Source organism: Enhydra lutris, unplaced genomic scaffold (genome assembly GCF_002288905.1).
Source record: "Enhydra lutris kenyoni isolate GAN:26980312 unplaced genomic scaffold, ASM228890v2 scaffoldscaffold10, whole genome shotgun sequence".
Classification (NCBI taxonomy): Eukaryota; Metazoa; Chordata; class Mammalia; order Carnivora; family Mustelidae; genus Enhydra; species Enhydra lutris.
Window position 1 is genome coordinate 10487197 of NW_019154094.1, and position 18354 is coordinate 10505550.

Sequence of the window (18354 nt, forward strand, 5' to 3'; positions counted from 1 at the left end):
CTCTCTCAAATAAATATCATCTTAAAAAAAAAAAATGAAATCCAGATGCCTGGGTAGCTCAGATGGTTATGTCTGCCTTTGGCTCAGGTCATGATCCCGGGGTCCTGGGATCGAATCCCACATTGGGCTCCTTGCTCCTTGGGGAGCCTGCTTCTCCCTTTGCTTCTGCCCCCCCCTCTGTCTCTCATGAATTAATAAATAAAATCTTAAAAAAAAAGTGAAATCTGAATTTATTTAAGAGACTGAATTTATTTAAGAGACTACTCTGAATTTATTTAAGAGACTACTCTAATAACTGAAATGTACTGTTTTAGGATTTTCATTACCAATAGTATCCTCTCCCCATTTGTATCATTCACTCTTTACCAGTCATGTGTAACTGGTTTCCATCCTCAAAGGCAAGCAAAACTTTTGTTGTCTGGGTGACTTACAACCTTCTCTGAACAAACCCAGTTTTGTTATTTTGTTGACATCTTTCCTGATCCTTATGCTGCTTTTGACACTGAGAACTACTGGCCCATTAGTTTTAATCTATCAGAAAAAAACTGAGTTAAATTTCATACTCTTCTATAATAACTATATTAGCACGGGTGGTTAGTGTATTTGCTTTATCTTTTTCCAACATGGATGCTGAACTTTATTCTATCTGTGACTTTTGAAAGCAACTTCAAATACTTTCTGAAATGAGAAAAAAATTACAAAAAGACAGAAACCATATTCCCCTAATTTGTACTTTACGTTTACTGTTTTCAATGTCACTTTGTTTTTCGGATTCTTCTTAGAACCCCTCTATGTATCTTACCTGTCCTCCTCTCTCAGACCACTAACTGTAAGTTGTTTGTTTACTCCTTCCCATTTTGGGAAAAGTGCATTAATCTCAGACCTTGTAACTGGCATACTCATTCTTCTCTTTTTTTAATCAGCACCCTTAAACATACTGCAGTAAAATGTATCTTAAGGGAGTTCAAAACCAGGGCTGTTTATCATTGTGTACTTATGTGGGCCACATTTAAAAGGGGACACCAATTCAAAAATAGACTTTGTTATAAGAAGTATGCAGTTCTAGAATTTTACAGAAGATAGGCCATGATGGGTTCTGTGCTAACAAAATCATTATACTACAGCGATTCCAACAAATGGAAGTGTCTTGAGAAATGGGTGCTTTTTCTTAATTGCACAAAGATTAGAAGCTGGAAGAGGCTGTGTTCTGAATCAGATTTTCCAGGGCCAGCACTACCACCATCCTCCTGACTCCCAACCCAGCTTGAACCACTGCAATCACTGTCACTTTTTGCTTCTCTTAGTTTTTCACCAAGTTTTAGAGGAACCTCCACAGCCCTTCTGGATCTGATCTTTCCTTTAAATTTTTTATGCCATAGTGTTAGTCTTTAACCTCATACTTTGTGGCTGACTATATTCTCAAACGTCCTTAACATTATATTTCCTCTGAAGCTATCACTTATAATTATATGTATTCACATTTGCATATATACACACAAAATTCCCATTTATGGTTATAGCTAACACTTCTTCCACGTGCCAGGGGCTGTGCTAGTAAAGCACTGTTATGTGTGACCTCATTTAATCCTCAAGCTCTAAGAACCAGGTACACTTACTATCCCAACTTTGCAGTTGGAAAACTGGAGGATTACAGGGGTCAAGCGAATACCCAAGGTCACAAAGTGAGCAATCAGAACTAAGACTTGAATCAGCTGATAATCACCAGGCTGCTTTTATGATGTCCTTCCCTTTCCCAAAAGTCAGCACTTACCATGGGCCTCTCTACCCTGTTCATAGGCTCCCAGGTCTCCCAGCATTTAACTCCCTGGTCCTAGAGTTTCAGTGGTGTCTGCTGTTAAACTAAATAAACCCAAAGGTTCTCTCCTTTACAAGGTTTGCTACATTCACTGCATCTTCATGTCTACAAGGAATAAAACCTTTTAATAAGAAAAATCTTTTAATAAATAACAAATCTTTTCTAATTAGTTTCCCAGGCTAGTAACAATGGACTACAAAAAAAAATGAAATCTCCCGAGCCTTAACATCAATAGGAACTACTTCCAGAAAATAATCAGAGTTGCATTTATTGAGTACTAACTGCATCTAGGCCCAGTTCTAAGGGCTTTAAACACATCAACCACCTAGGTCCTCATGATGACCTTAAGTAGGTACAGTTACCAACTCTTTTTTCAGATGAAGAAACTGAAGTAAGGCTCAGATCACAGAGCTAATTAGAATAACTAGGATTTGAACTTGGGCAGTTAGGTTCTAGAGCTTGGGGTTATACTACTCCTCCAAATGCCCCAGATTTCTATTTCTACTACTACCTAGAGTTAGTGCCATACACACTATGAATGATGTAAGAGAAATATAACCCATGGTCTTTTTCTTAAATTTGTGATTTAAGGACATTTTTCTTAAGGAAAATATCAGGAAGAAGATAATGATAACACAGTAATTTTGTAGAGCAGACTGCCTATGGGAGCAAAATGCAGATAACTTTAGAACATCTAAACTGCAAAGAAAAGCATGATAGGGAAATCCTAATTCCTAGAGCTCTTTGGGCAGTCATGCATGTAGTTCTATAAAACTACGTAACTGTGTACCTTGTGCAATTATTCTAAGACATTGCTCCCACACAATTTCATTTGTTTTCAACCTGCCTTGCTTCCTGGCAAGTAAGTTCCTGGCACACAGAGGTGACACCTGAACATTTTCCTTTATGGCCTGTAACAGTGGAGTCTGGTGTTCTGTCAGCAATTGACACTCCATGAACGCCAGAAGGCTAAGGTGAAAATAAAAGCACCACACAAGGATGACCAGGACTGTAATAAGGCAACTCATAATTTAAAAATCAAAAGTGACATGCAAAAGAATGGATGCTTTCAAAGAAATAAAACATGGGTAAGATCAGAGACTGATGAATGTATTCATGCTTAAGAAGCCCTAACCCAATGCACAGGTGCCAACCCAGGCTGACTTCACTTGGACTGTCAGCATTGGTTTTGATCCTTCTACCCCCACCCCCATGTGTAAGAGATCCCTGAAAGGGCACCAGCATCTGCCAGCCTCTGGACACTGGCGACACTGTCATATTCTCAGCCTCCACCTTCTGTTGCACAAGCACAACCACCATGACTGGTGACAGGGCTGGCGGCTGCTGACAGAGCTAGCAACAAATCGACGCTTCAGAACATATCGAGGCGAACTAATCCCGAATTTATTCTACCAACTGTACTTCTCAACTATTCTGCTTTCTTTACTCATAAAACAGACTGGCACCCAAATAAAAACTTATTTCACATGCTTAAGACTTCACTTTTCACCTAATCAGTACAGACCATGCCACGGAAGTTATACTTTTAAAAATACGTTTATGCATAAAAAAGGACTGCACACCTGGAGAGCCTCCTGAGACCCAACACCTCACTGTCAAGAGTGTTCCTGGGAAAGCAGAAACAAACATTACATGTAAAGAGAAACAAAACAAGCAACATAGGAGGGTCATGTATAAACCAAATACGGTTGAGAAAAAAGAGGCTTATCCAATCCAAAGGATAAAAGATATTAAGAATACTTGGAACATTTTAACAGGAAAACAGCAGGTAGACTTTTGGGCAAAGGGGTGGGGGAGAAGACTGTACTCCCAGAATGAAGAGAACATACATTTTTTTCCCACACTTTTTGATATTAAAAAAATAAGGCAAAGATAGAATCATACACAGTATTGAGAAGTCAAGTGGTACTTAGAAAACCTGGCCCTGACTTCACTGGACAAGCTGACTAGGCAGCTATGTTTGCCTGAATTCCCGAAAAGTCTATTTCTCATTAGCAAAACCTCGTAACATAACGAGCTACCTCCTAAAAGGCTCGTTAACATTTCTTTCTTTGACACAGTTCAAAGCATAGGACTCGCTTCTCTCAACCTCTGTCTATTCATGCCTGTATTTCAAAACCAGGAATGTTCTTTTATTGCTTTAGCTATGATTTAAATTTGTTCTTCTCTTATTTGTGTTTTTCACTTCCTAGGAAACCTGTTTACAGAGACATTTTATCTGAAGGAGGATTTTATGAATTCAACAACATAATGCTTCAGTTTTCTTTTTGTGGGAGGTTTTAGAGCAATAACTTTCCTGTGATTTACTTGGGTTGTCCCACCAACTATAAGCCACAGAGACAGAGAGGTCATTAAGGATCTGGCCTGGGCTAACGCTTCCTCAGAACAGTTGTAACGCTCAACTAGTTTCAGATCTCTTTCCATTCGGTGTTGGCACTAACTGTACCATCACTTTGCCTCCATTACCTTCTTTTGCCTTAGAAGTTTTTATCTTTGATGGGTGACTGATCTGGAAAACACAGGTGATGCTGTAGTAGTTATATAATTACACTCAAAGATGTCCTTGACTTGATGTTTCTGATCTGGTTTCACATTTTTCCTCCGTTGTCCCTGGTATAACAAGGAATTAAGAACTTGGAAGGATGAAATTCATAGGCCAGTAATGGAGGAGACTCACATCTCAGGGTACACCAATCAATTTCATTACCATGGCATAGCACAGCAGTTACTCCCAAAGCTAAAAAAGTTTTCCCAAATGCTATTTGTAAGAGGTAAAGATGGGATAGCTTCTCTTTTGTAAACCACTTTTTAAAAGCCTCTGCTCTCAGTGGATCTCTTAATGTTATTAGTGACTTCTTCATTCAACTCTGGATCTGCCCCCACTATTAGTGATTAGCTTATTTCTTGTTCGTGGTGTCCTCCCTGGAGTGACTGCTGCTACAAAGATGGTGAGACAGTTAAGGCTGAGGGAGAATATGGTGTTCGACAAAGATCGAGCCAGAGAAACTCTGTGTGGGAGGCGTAGACAAAAGAGTCGCTCTTGCAGGATTCTTTATAGAGTCCAGCTTCAGAATCTGACAGTGAAGAGTCCTTCCACAGAACCCATGAGAGAAAGGAAGGGGGACGGAAGTTCGGAGAAACATGAGAGAGAAAAACCAAACAACTAGCTTAGCATTTTATCAACTACAAGAAGTTGTGACTTGGTAATTTACAATCTGACATCCTTAAAATGGCAAATAAAGATCAGATTAATAAGTAAAACCAAAGACGTGAGAGTATCAGCGACTTACTTCACTGTAGTGATAGTACTGAATTTTTTTGCAATTCACCATGTAGAAATTACCTAAATGAGATTCAAGTGGCTCTCCTGAAATGCTACATTAAAGCAAAATGGCCCAGACAGCCAACAGAGTAACATGCTTTGCCGAGCCCTGTAAGGAGCTGTCACTTTCGTCCTTGCGATCTACAGCCATTCCGGCACTTGCACCAATAGCAGTGCTGATCATACGATTCACAAATGAATTCTAACAGAAGATCTGTTAGCAAATAATTAGAGCTTGTAAGCAAATTCATACCTGACAGCTTAAAGACACATTTTTCTGCACTTATCAAAAACAAAATGATAGAAAAATAGATGTCTCCATCTATGAGAAGAATATGTACCTTTTTCTTTTGGCACTACCAGCATCAGAGGTGGCTGAAGAAATCATGCTGTCTCCATCCTCAATGTCATCCCTCCTAGCAAGCTCCTTCTTCTTTGCCTGAAACAGAGCAGACCCTGGGAGTCAAGCTCTCCTGCTGAATGCTCTCAGAATATATGAATATTAAACAGCTAGACATACCAGATTCTCTTAGAGAAATACAACCACATGTAAGATGCACAGAATTAAAGAGTCAGTAAACATTTTCAATAACCCGGTCTGACAAAAGCCTGCACGACCTGTAGACAAGTAGGTTAAAAACTGGATCTGGCAGATTGAGGACGCAACACTAGCTCAAGTACCAGACTACAAGGGCACCGGCTTGTTCAAAGCGCTGAGGCAAGTTGTAGGAGTGTCCTGCCACTTTTAGGCGAAGCCAACTAAAGACAGTTTTTGGTGCCTTGGACTTCTTCAGCGATGCTGTGGCTAAGAAGAAGGTTTAACGCGAGAGGTGAAAGAAGATCTACTTCCAACACATGCATTTTTAAAGACCTTCTGCCAAAGAGCTGAAAGTCCGACCGCTGCAGACTTAGGGAATGCGCGCGCAGCGCCGAAAGGAAATACATGAAATGCGCAGCACCGAGGCCGGGATCAATTACACAGAACGAAGATTCTCCAGGGGATCCAAAATTCTTTTGTTGCTTCCTTGCTCCGGGATTCTTTTTCCAGAAAGATTCTACTCAAAACTGACAGACACAATTTGTATTTCGTACCTCTGCCTTTCTTCAAAACGCCTAGATCACCCATGACTTCCCGTGCCCACTAAGACGTGCTCTCAGAAAGGATCTGAAAAATTCCTGAACACTGTACAGTGATTAGTTACCTTCTCCTAGGACCAATTTTGCTACCGTAACATACGCAAGTCTAGAACCAAAGAAATAAAATCTACATGATAGAGGACCATCTGCGACTGGAGGGAAACTTCCTGAGGCCCTAAAATTACCTCCCACGCACAAATCCCTGCTTCTTCCACTCACAAGGCTAGCCCAGTCTAAATTATTATTCCTACTCTACATGTTCCTGACAACTCTAAAAAAACATACTCAGCAGTACTTGTGGTTGAAACAAATGATGTGATACTGCTGGGAGAAATCACACATCTTAAAAGCACACACTCCCAGTCTGTGGAATTATTCCAGCTGTCCGTACCACAGCTAAGCAAATCCGGGGATCATACCTGCATGACCTGCTGCAATTTCAGAACCCGCTTGTAGATGGCTGAATTGGGAACATTGTAGCGTTTGGCATTTTCAAACATTAAATTCAGATCACACTCCAAATGATCTAAAGTTTCATATTCTTGATTCTTTAGCTTTGTTCTGTGAAAGACAAACACAGGGCTACAATTTACCATTAAGAAAATGATGAAATACCCTTACTGAAAGTTTGGTACAAAAATCCTAGCACGCACTAGCTGACCTCTTTACTTGTGATACTGATGAGAGGCCCATCTACCTTCAAGACAGAAAGGAGACAAAAGCACCATTGTATTTAGGCAGTATGACAGTCTACCTGGAAATCCAGAAACATAAGAAATAATAAGAGGACCTACGTGCCAAGGTGGTCAATTACAAAGCACATATATTAGCAAAAATCCTAATGGAAAACCTCTGTTAGTGGTTAACATGCAAACCCCAGGAAGAAAAAAGAAAAATCATGGAGGTTTAAGATACCTTAATGAAGAACCATGGTGATCTAGCCACTTCTGATAAGAGGCCATTCCAGTTCATGAAGGTTAATGAAAAGAGAAGGTACTCTCAACACCATGAAAGGGGATATGTATATATACGTACAACGAAGAGGTCTTAAGATGGCAAATGAGAGGCAGATACATTAGGGCCCACTGACTACTTTTCTTCTAATACAAACATCTGCAACTAATTATGATGGCTTAAAATTGACATTACTTATTTTACGTAAGTCTTAAGAATTCTGATATCTTTCAGACACTATGGCTGTTGTTAATACCAAACTCATAAAGTCCTTTATAAATTTTACTTCAAAGATTTAGGTATTTATTATTTCAGAGAGAGAGACAGAGCATGAACAGGAGGGACAGAGCAAGAGAGATTCTCAAGCAAACTTTGCACTGAGCACGGAGCCTGACCTGGGACATGATCCCAAGATCCTGCGATCGTGACCTGAGCCGAAACCAAGAGTCAGATGCTTAAGTGACTGTGCCATTCAGGCATCCCTACATTTTGTTTAAAAAGATTTATTTATTCATCTGAGAGAGAATGTGCATGGGAATGCACACAGGGGAAAAAAGCAGGGGTGGGGGAGAAAAGAGACTCTCATGTAGACTCCCTGCTGAGTGGGGAGGCCATGCAGGGCTTGATCCCACAACCCTGAGATCATGACCTGAGCTGAAATCAAGAGTCGGATGCCTAACCACCTGAGCCACCCAAGTGCCCCATGTCCCTTATACATTTACATGAAGTGAAGAGTCAGTTTGCCCTAAATCTGTATGTACACGGGATAGACTTTTAAATCTTTTGACTGAAGTACTTGTACACTGCTTAGAAAGACACGAATGTCAGAGAACACCTTGGGGGTAGAGCAAACAACCACACACAAACTCAGCTCTCAGTACCAGCCTACGTGGCTAGCACTCAGCATTTAAATTACAGCCTCAGACTTACTGCTGCCAACTCTGAGAGTAATTACTCCGAGAGTAATGTGCTGACTATTCTCAATCCCCACAAAGAACAGACGTGGAAGTCAAACTTGTAAATGACAATCTATAATAAATGTGCAGATATTTATCAGACTGATGTCCACCAAAATTAGAGGGGGACAGGATAGGCACAAAGGGAAATAAAAGATGGGGATGACAAGCCCCAGCACAGTGGAAGGTAGCATTTGGGCCACACTGTCTAGCTCCTGCCCAGTCTTTCATTTCTGTTGCCCTTTTTAAAATGATTTATTTATTTTATTTTATTATTTTTTTTTAAAGATTTTATTTATTTACCTGGCAGAGAGCGACCACAAGCAGGCAGAGAGGCATGCAGAGAGAGAGGAGGAAGCAGGCTCCCCGCCGAGCAGAGAGCCCGATGCGGGGCTCGATCCCAGGACCCTGAGATCATGACCCGAGCCGAAGGCAGAGGCTCAACCCACTGAGCCACCCAGGCGCCCCATAAAATGATTTATTTATTTTAGAGAGAGAAAGAGAGCGAGAGAGCATGTGTGCCTGGGGGCAAGGGGCAGAGACAAGAGAGTCCTAAGCAGACTCCTTGCTGGGCATGGTGCCTGAGGTGGGGCTCGATCCCAGGACCCTGAGATCATGACCTGAGCTGAAATAAAGAGCTGGATGCTTAAATGACTGTGCTACCCAGGTGCCCCTATTTTTGTTGCTTTTGATGACACTCAACTATCATCCTTTTGCCAAAATATCTTCCTAGGACTGTGCCGTATAATAACATTAGCCACTAGCCACATGTGGCTTTCTAAATTGAAGTAAAATTTAAAATCTAGTTCCTTAGTTGCACCAGCCACATCTCAAGTGCTCAATAGTCACATGTGACTAGTGGCTAACATATTGGACAGGGCACAGAAAACATTTCCACTATCATAGAAAGTTCTACCGGGCAGCACTGCTGTAGATTTTCACGTTGCTCTAATGCAGAGACAATGGAAGATAGGCCACGTCCTGTCAGGCACCACTGGCCATGTGTCCTTGGAAACGAGGTAGATTAGTCACGCTAAGAGCTGACCCTTCAAAACTCTAGTGTGCTACCAGCTAAGCCTCAGTCATTTCTGTTCCTCACACTCCTCTACCTGTGTGCCAGACAACTGTCAAGAAATAAGTTTAAAAAGGGGGAAAGGTGCAGAATTACTGACTTAACCAAGCAAGGTTTCTATTAGAAAATTCTAACTTAGGGTGCCTGGGTGGCTCAGTGGGTTAAGCCTCTACCTTCGGCTCAGGTCATGATCTCAAAGTCTTGGGATGGAGTCCCGCATTGGGCTCTCTGCTCAGCAGGGAGCCTGCTTCCCTCCCTCCCTCCCTCCCTCCCTCTCTCTCTCTCTCTCTCTCTCTGAGCCTGCCTCTGCCTACTTGTGATCTCAGTCTCTCTGTCAAATAAATAAATAAAATCTTTAAAAAAAGAAAAAAAAAAAAGAAAATTCTAACTTAGAAGAAAGTTGTAGGCAGGTGTTTGGGTTGGCTGAGAATATGTCTTCCTTTACACTAAACTCATTATTTAGACTAAAAAAAAAAAGGCTGAGGGAGAAAAGAAACAAAAGACAAAAACTGTTGAGTTAATGGGGTGCCTGGGTGGCTCAGTAGTCAGGCATCTGCCTTCAGCTCAGGTCATGATTCCAGGCTCCTGGGATCGAGGTCCGCCACCAGGATCCCCATTCAGTGGGAAGCCTGCTTCTCCCCCTCCCACTCCCTCCGCTTGTGTTCTCTCTCTTGCTATCTGTATCTGTCAAATAAATAAATGAAATCTTTAAAAAAAAATTGTTGAGTTAAAAGGGAATCTCTCAACACCTATAAGACTGTCACTATCTTTTCCAAGGCAAAGAGTATAAAAGACAAATTTCCAAGCTATTTTTTTAATGAATGGCAGCTTTAATTTCCATGTTATTTTAAGAGGATCAAATAAACTGACTTTCTGTATCCTATTTGGGTACAAAACCTCCTAAGTTTGCATTAAGTAAAAACACCATAAATTTTACTGACCAACTGATGAAAACAGAAGTTACAAATGCAAAACCATGAAACATTATGTTGTTAGCAATCTCATTTTCTAGAATCCAGCAAATATAAGAATTTTAATTGCTATTATTTGAAAGGTTAGTTATCTGTCCTGATAAATACCAGCCTACTCTAATTTTGCCTAGTTAAGATATATTTTTACCTTGTCACCTCTGAGTATACTGTAGAACCTAACTCGCACTGTGAGAGTTATGATATTACTTATTTCCTATTATTTTAATGATGAGGTGGTGGGGTTTCAATATTCTATCTGAATTCCCAACATTTGTTTTATCGATTGATTGATGATTATAGGCTGCATGTCCAGTGTGGGGCTTGAACTCACGACCCTGAGATCCAAAGTTGCATGCTCTATTGACTGAGCCAGCCAGGCAACCCCCAATGATTGTTTTAAACAGAAAAGGGAAACCAAGATGAGCCATCTTTCAGGTACTGTTTCAGCTAATGAATTCTCTAAGAGCTGCCTGTGCTTATTCTGGATTCAACTTTAGATAAAAATTTAAATAGAGTTTAAGTGTTATATTTAAAATACCAATAATAAAAAAAAATCAGTAAAAAGTATAAGCAGAAAGATTTTTATGTTTTGCTCAGTTGTAAGAAAATGAACAGTTAAGTTCTGAGCTGCATGACTCTATAGTCTATAATCTGATACACAAATAAATGCCTATCATGTTTTTGTTTATTTGCCTTGACTCTATTACAGTATAAATAATATTCGTATTTAATCAAATTTATTTCTCAGTTTTCATATAGAAGTGATATTCAAAATATACTCTAGACATGTGAAAATATTTTTACCTTTAATATCTTTATCCATTCTAGTAAGGAGATACACGTGCAGGCTCAACCACAAGAAAATGGATTTCTATCGAGTAATGTAGAAGGCATCTTACCTGATCTGTTGTAGGGATATAGGCATTTTAATTTGCTGATAATAGTCAGGGTATTTTTTCTTTGAAGGCAAATGGAAAAAAGGTTCAGCTATTAGCTGCCCTTGGTTATTCCGACAACTCCTAACTGTGTCATAAAGCTGATAAAAAGGATTTGAAACATCCATAAATGAAGTAATGCTCTCTGCTTCCGATTCTCCTTCTTCGTAACGTGCAGCTAAAAAAAAAGCAAAAAAGGGGAAGAAAGAACCATAGTTTAAAATAAAGCTCTTTTAACGACCTTCCAAAGTAAGATTTATATGTTTGAGAATACTTATTTTAAAAGAAGAGTTTCCAGCTGTCATTAAAGATGCTGTTAGTAGTGCTTAATATAATTGTATATTTACTTAGAGAAATGTTACACAGAAACAGAATAAAGTGTTACACAGAAAACATGTTTTTTAAAAGTTACAAAATAGTTTCTCTCTTTAAATGTGCCTTTTTAAAAAAAAAAAAAACATTTTATGTATTTATTTGACAGAGAGAGACACAGCTAGAGAGGGAACACAAGCAGGGGGAGCAGGAGAGGGAGAAGCAGACCTCCTGCCGAGCAGGGAGCCCAACTCGATGCTTGATCCCAAGACCGGATCAAGACTCGGGATCATGACCTGAGTCGAAGGCAGACGCCCAACAACCGAGCCACCCAGGCACCCCTCCCTAAATGTGCCTTCTTTAGAGACTCCCTGCTGCATTGTTTGGCCAAGAAAAGGATCAAGTAGCCATATACATACAGATCTCAGAACTAACGCAGTAGCATGTAGTTCAGGGTAATATAAATATATACTGATATCCGGTTGATATTGGTAGATCTGGTTTTGCTTTAAGTCTCTGTGATTTTGCCCCACTGATCTATAGCATCCTTTAAGAATGATTTCTTCTCTTATCGAGAGAATTTTAAGTAGAAGCTAATCACAAAAACACCACAATAAAATGTAATCATTTTTATAGAAAAACAAAATACATTATTTCCCTAAATTTTTCAACAGTGTATAAGGACCATAGTTTAAGTTTTTCTTGACGGATCTGCATAATCAAAGTCACTACTGCTCCTGGGTAAGAATGACAATCATTTGGTAAGTACTTAGCTATAGTGTAAGAGACAGACAGGCACCAGACTCAGGAGAGTTGAGAGAGGATTTGGATCTAGTCATGGAGCCAGAAGCAGAGAGAGGATCTGTAAGTAGTTTTCTCTGTCCCTACTACTGCTGATCTTCTCCATAAAGAGCTTGCACATATTTAGTTGGATTTATACGTAGATGTTTTGTTGCTACTGTAAACTGTATCTTTTTAAAAATTATATTTTCTTTTTGTGGCTGATTCCAGAAATGAAACAGATTTTTGTATAATGATCTTATATCTAGCACCTTATTATTCTTATTAATTCCAATAATTTGCCTTACAGTCTTCTGAGGAAAAAACTAAAAAACAAAGAAAACACACAACAATCTTTCAACTGCAATCCTTATAAACCTTCTTTTCTGATTCTTACTCCTTCATTGTTGTCACGGTCAGCTGGCTAGTACTTTGATCAAAAGTGGTAACATTTTTACTTATGGTAAAGGGAATGCCACAAGTATTTCTCCACTAAAAACAGGTGTTTTTACCAAGTTAGGAAAGATCCCCTTCTATTACTAATTTCTTAAGTTTTCATCATAACTAGGAATTGAAGAATTTATCAAATGCATCTGCTGAGCCAATAATACAGCTTACTCTCTTAAAGTATTAACACAGTGAATAATACTTTTACTTTATCTAATGCTGAAATGACCTAGTATTCCTAGAATAAGCCAACTGTGTTATCATGCATTATTTTTTATATACACTACTAGATACAGTGTGCTTCTTTTTGTTGAGTTTCGGTATCTAGGTTCTATCATTTTTATAGAATGAAATAGGGAGCTTTTTTCTATTCTCTGCAGGACTTTGTATGTATTCTGTTCCTCGAATGTTTGGCCTGTGTGTGTTTTGTTTTTTTTTTTTTTATGATTTTATTTATTTATTTGACAGACAGAGATCACGAGTAGGCAAAGAAGCAGGCAGAGGGAGAGGAGGAAACAGGCTCCCCACTGAGCAGAGAGCCCAGTGTGGGGCTTGATCCCAGAACCCTGGGATGATGACCCGAGCCGAAGGCAGAGGCTTTAACCCACTGAGTCACCCAGGCACACCTGGACTGGTGTTTTCCATGGGGAAAGATTTGTAACTAATAATTTAATTTCTTTAGTAATGTAAAACTAATCAGTCTTTTTATTCTTGAATCAGTTTTAGGCATTTATCACTTTCTAGGAATTTGCCCATTTCATCTAAATGTTCAAATTTGTTTGTGTAAAGCTGTTCATACATTCTTTGTAATCTGTATGCTCCCTTTTTCTCCTCATACGATTTGTGCCTTGTTTCTTTTTCTTTCCTTTTTTTTTTTTTTTAAGATTTTACTTACTATTTGACAGAGAGAGACAGCGAGAGAGGGAACATAAGCAGGGGGAGTGGGAGAGGGAGAAGCAGGCTTCCGGCTGAGCAGAGAGCCTGACATGGGGCTCGATCCCAGGACCCTGGGATCATGACCTGAGCCGAAGGCAGATGCTTAACAACAGAGCCACCCAGGCGCCCCTTTCTGTTTCTTTCTTGACAGTCTCACCACAGATTTGCCTATTTTATTAATAGTTTTAACAGAAAAACTCTGAATGTATTGTTCTTTTCTACCATAGGTTTCCTTTCTAACAAATTCATTTCTGCTCTTAGCTTTCTTACCTTTTCTTCTAATGTCTCTGCTTTTATCCTCTTATTATTTACTTATGTTAGATGTTTATTAGTTCACTTTTTTTTTTTTTTTTTTTTGAGAGTGAGAGTGAGAGAGATCAGAGGGAGAAGCAGAGAGGCTGATGTGGGGCTCAATCCCAGGACCTGAGCTGATGGCAGATGCTTAGCCCACTGAGCCACCTGGGAGTCCCTAGTTCATTGACTTTCAGCTGCTTTTCTAAATAGACACTTTCAGACTTAACCTTCTCTCCAAAGTACAGCTTTAGCTTTGTCCCCACTGTTTTGATATATACTGTTCTCATTATTGCTATTGTTCAATCTCAGGTAATTAAATTCCTATTACAATTTTTCCTTTTTAAAAAGAAAAACCCAAGCATTTGGAGACTTTTTTATTTCCTGAGTGTTTGGGTTTTTAACTTTTACCTTTTTTTTTAAAATGATTTTTAAATTTTTATTTATTTATTTTTATTTTTCATAAACATATATTTTTATCCCCAGGGGTACAGGTCTGTGAATCGCCAAGTTTACACACTTCACAGCACTCACCATAGCACATACCCTCCCCAATGTCCATAACCCCACCTCCCTCTCCCAACCCACCTCCCCCCAGAAACCCTCAGTTTGTTTTGTGAGATTAAGAGTCACTTATGGTTTGTCTCCCTCCCACTCCCATCTTGTTTCATTTATTCTTCGCTATCCCCTTAACCCCCCATGTTGCATCTCCACTTCCTCATATCAGGGAGATCATATGATAGTTGTCTTTCTCCGATTAACTTATTTCGCTAAGCATGATACCCTCTAGTTCCATCCACGTCGTCGCAAATGGCAAGATTTCATTTCTTTTGATGGCTGCATAGTATTCCATTGTGTATATATACCACATCTTCTTTATCCATTCATCTGTTGATGGACATCTAGATAAAGGGCTAGTGTCCAAAATCTATAAAGAGCTTAGCAAACTCAACACCCAAAGAACAAATCATCCAATCAAGAAATGGGCAGAAGAGGTGAACAGACATTTCTGCAAAGAAGACATCCAGATGGCCAACAGACACATGAAAAAGTGCTCCCTATCACTCGGCATCAGGGAAATACAAATCAAAACCACAATGAGATATCACCTCACACCAGTCAGAATGGCTAAAATTAACAAGTCAGGAAATGACAGATGCTGGCGAGGATGCGGAGAAAGGGGAACCCTCCTACACTGTTGGTGGGAATGCAAGCTGATGCAGCCACTCTGGATAACTTTTACCTTTTAAAGATTAGGTGTTTACCACAGCTGTATTATGGTCAGAAATATACCTGTAAAATACCCAACTTTTAAATTGGTTGAAATTTGTTTCATGGCTAAGTACATGATTAATATCTGTGATTGTTCCACAAGAATCAGAGGAATACTTGCCTGTTTATATCCATCTTGTGTTAGCTAAATAGTACCCCCCAATATACCCAAGTCTTAATTCACAAAACTGTGACTATTACCTTATACGGCAAAAGAGACTTTGCAGATATGATTAAGTTAAGGATCCTGAATTTGGGAGATTATCCTGGATTAAACTCTGAGCACTAAATGTAATTGCAAGGGTCCTTATAAGAGGCAGGCAAGGTCAAAGGAGAAAGGAGACAAGATGACAGATAGAGACTGGGAGTGCTACATTTTGAATAGAGAGGAAGAAGTCATTAGCCAAGGCATACAGCTAGCTTCTAGAAATTAGAAAAGGAGAGGGAATGGTTTATCACCTAAGCCACCAAACCAAGTTTATAGTAATTAGTTTTTGCAGCAACAGGAAATAAACACACTGGTGAGAAATAATCGCTGTGTATTCAAATCGTCGTCTTCACTGGTTTTCTGGCTGCTTATCTAGCAATGGAGAGCAGTGAACTCCCACTCTACGGCAATGTTTTCACTTTCTCTGCCACCTTCTATCTGGTTGTTTTATGTATTTTGAGTTTTGTAATTTATCTTCCTGCTGAAATAAACCTTTTATCATTATGAGGTGGATCCTTTTTATCCTTGGTAATGCTTTCTGTTTAAAAGTTCGTTCTATCAGAAGTCAATGTAACTATCCTTTGGTTATTATTTGCCCTGTGTATCTTTTTCTGTCCTTTTACATTAAACTTTCCTGTATTTTGACATTTCAGATGTGTCTCTTACAATCAGCATACAACCTGATTAAAAAAAAAAATCTAATCTAAAACTGTTATAACTGGCAAATTTGGGTCATTAACACTGATGTGATTTCTGATACAATTTTTGGAGTTGTCTCTCTCAACTTTATACTTTCCACTTGTCCCATTTTCTCTGTTTCTTTTTGTCTTCTTTACTTATTTTGTTTTTGCGGAGGAGGACTGAAAGGTTGATCTGTTTTTCTGATTCTATCCCTCACCCCATTTCTGTTCTTAGAGTGACTACAAGTGGGCGTGCTTCTCTACCCGCCCTGCGGCCCCGCCCCAGGCTACATAAAGTAGTTGGTCTCTAAAACAAATCACCCCAAGAACACAGGCCACATTTTCTGAATTTTGGGGGAGGGGGTTCTGAATTCTTATGTCTTCTCTCCATGGGCTCTTACTTGTCCCTCCAAGATCATCAGTTATCCCTTCTTTGCTATTTTAACTGTATCTTACCCCTAAGTTGTTTCTAGCAGCAGGAAGTAGAAACCAAATAGATTAGAATTTTGGCTAAATCAAGGGTAAACAGCTATGCAGAGCAGCCTGAAAGATCTACTACATACAAAGCTGACTGGCAGATACTCTAATAGCTAAGGTTACTAAAGAAGAACGCTAGTACTATTTTTTAGAAAATAAATAAATAAATAAATGCTTTTTAGGTGGGTTTTCCTTCAATTCGTCATGCTACTTATAAGGTTAATGAAGTAACCAAATGTTAGAAGGAAACCTAAACATGTGTGTCACTTTTATAACCAGTGAAAAACAAAGCTAATAAAAACAAATTTTCCTTCAATTTCTGATAACACGACTTAATTTAAGTTAAAAAGAAATTCTGTAGATGAGTGTCAAAAAATCACATCTATACTCTAATAAGTAATCTACAGTAATTTTGAACCTTCTATGCAAGATTTAGTAGAAAATAAGACACACAGGTGGAAAAATCTGTTCTCATACTTGATGATGAAATCTGACAATAGGCCAGAGTAATTTCATGAAATAAATTTTATCTGTACATATAAAAATTGTCTGTAGTAAAATAAAGAACATTACAGCACACTGCAGACAGAGACAATGAAATCAAACATATCTCTACAGCTATTCTTTGCTATTTAACAGACAGTGTACTTTTTACATGGATATTATTGCCAAATGTCCTGTGTTGAACTGGTTTAAATGACAACTGACTATGGTGCTCTGATTGTAATTTACATCTATCTTTTTTCTTTTTTTAACATTATCTTTAAATCAGAAGCTCTAGCCAGGAAGAAATTATAGCCTACTGAAAATATAAGCCAGTGACCTGGAAATCTAAGATGGTATGAATGTCTCCCTCGGGTTTCTCGATGGCGTCACTAGTACTCACTCATTATTTATCATTATACGCTTGAAACCAGGATCTGCTAAGGCTAGAAAACCAATTGTTCTTATAGAAGTATTTATTTACTTACATACAAGATATAACACAAAATAAGGTGTTGATAAGTTGGCCAATCAAAGAGTGCAGTCAAAACACAACAAAACAACATGTACTCCAAAAACTGACAAACTCCCAGCCAGACCAAAGTTACTGTAACTTTCCTTCACTAGAAGATCCACTGAGAAGGCATTAACTAGTCATGACCTAATACCCACCAGCTAAAGCAGCATCCTCTTCACTTTCTGAGCCATACTGAAGTGCCATGGTAATTGCTGACAAACGACCCCCTTGGACTGTTCTTTTATTTCTACAAAGAAAAACAAGTAATCAGAAGACAGGGAAAGAGGTTATAATAATTTGGTTACTTTACAGGAAACAGAAACTGTTAAGAAAGCATTCACATCAAGAAAAACAATTTCTATTCAACTGTGTGCTCAATTTATCTTTTTACTTTTAACAGTCCCCATAAGCAATCTTAGCCAAGACCAATTTTTTCTCTGAAAAGAGAGGGAGTGGTGTAGAAAGCCTAAAGTAGGCTACTTGCAATTGTGTTACTTAAATGCAGCACTACTCCTTATTTTACAAAATATAAAGATTCATTCATCTTTACCGGTTAATTCTCTTCTAAGATGTTCATATCCTACAATGAACACAAATTCTATTTCGAATACAAAATCTTTTAGTATTTTACCACAATTAATTTTACTGGAAATATTAAACACTCTCTGACAAATAACTTCTGCTTAAGCATTTTCCAGAAGTCAGGCAGGTCAGGCCGACTATGGCGCCTCAACCTTTTAAATAAGGTTATTTGATAACAATTGTCA

General features: G+C 38.8%; 1 protein-coding gene across 12 annotated transcripts in view; it reads right to left on the bottom strand.

The window, feature by feature from the left end:
- LOC111143886 (polybromo 1) overlaps positions 1–18354 on the bottom strand; it is a 128081-nt gene that overhangs the window by 72453 nt on the left and 37274 nt on the right. For 9 of the 12 annotated variants that reach the window (XM_022497918.1, XM_022497916.1, XM_022497915.1 and 6 more), the window contains 4 exons: positions 17743–17834; positions 11149–11362; positions 6716–6857; positions 5501–5598 (listed from right to left, as the gene is read on the bottom strand). In XM_022497918.1, the coding sequence (XP_022353626.1) occupies positions 5501–5598; positions 6716–6857; positions 11149–11362; positions 17743–17834 (546 nt within the window). Of the gene's footprint in view, positions 1–3399; positions 3445–5500; positions 5599–6715; positions 6858–11148; positions 11363–17742; positions 17835–18354 lie in introns of all 12 variants that reach the window. The other 3 variants (XM_022497921.1, XM_022497920.1, XM_022497923.1) reach the window with 1 other exon arrangement.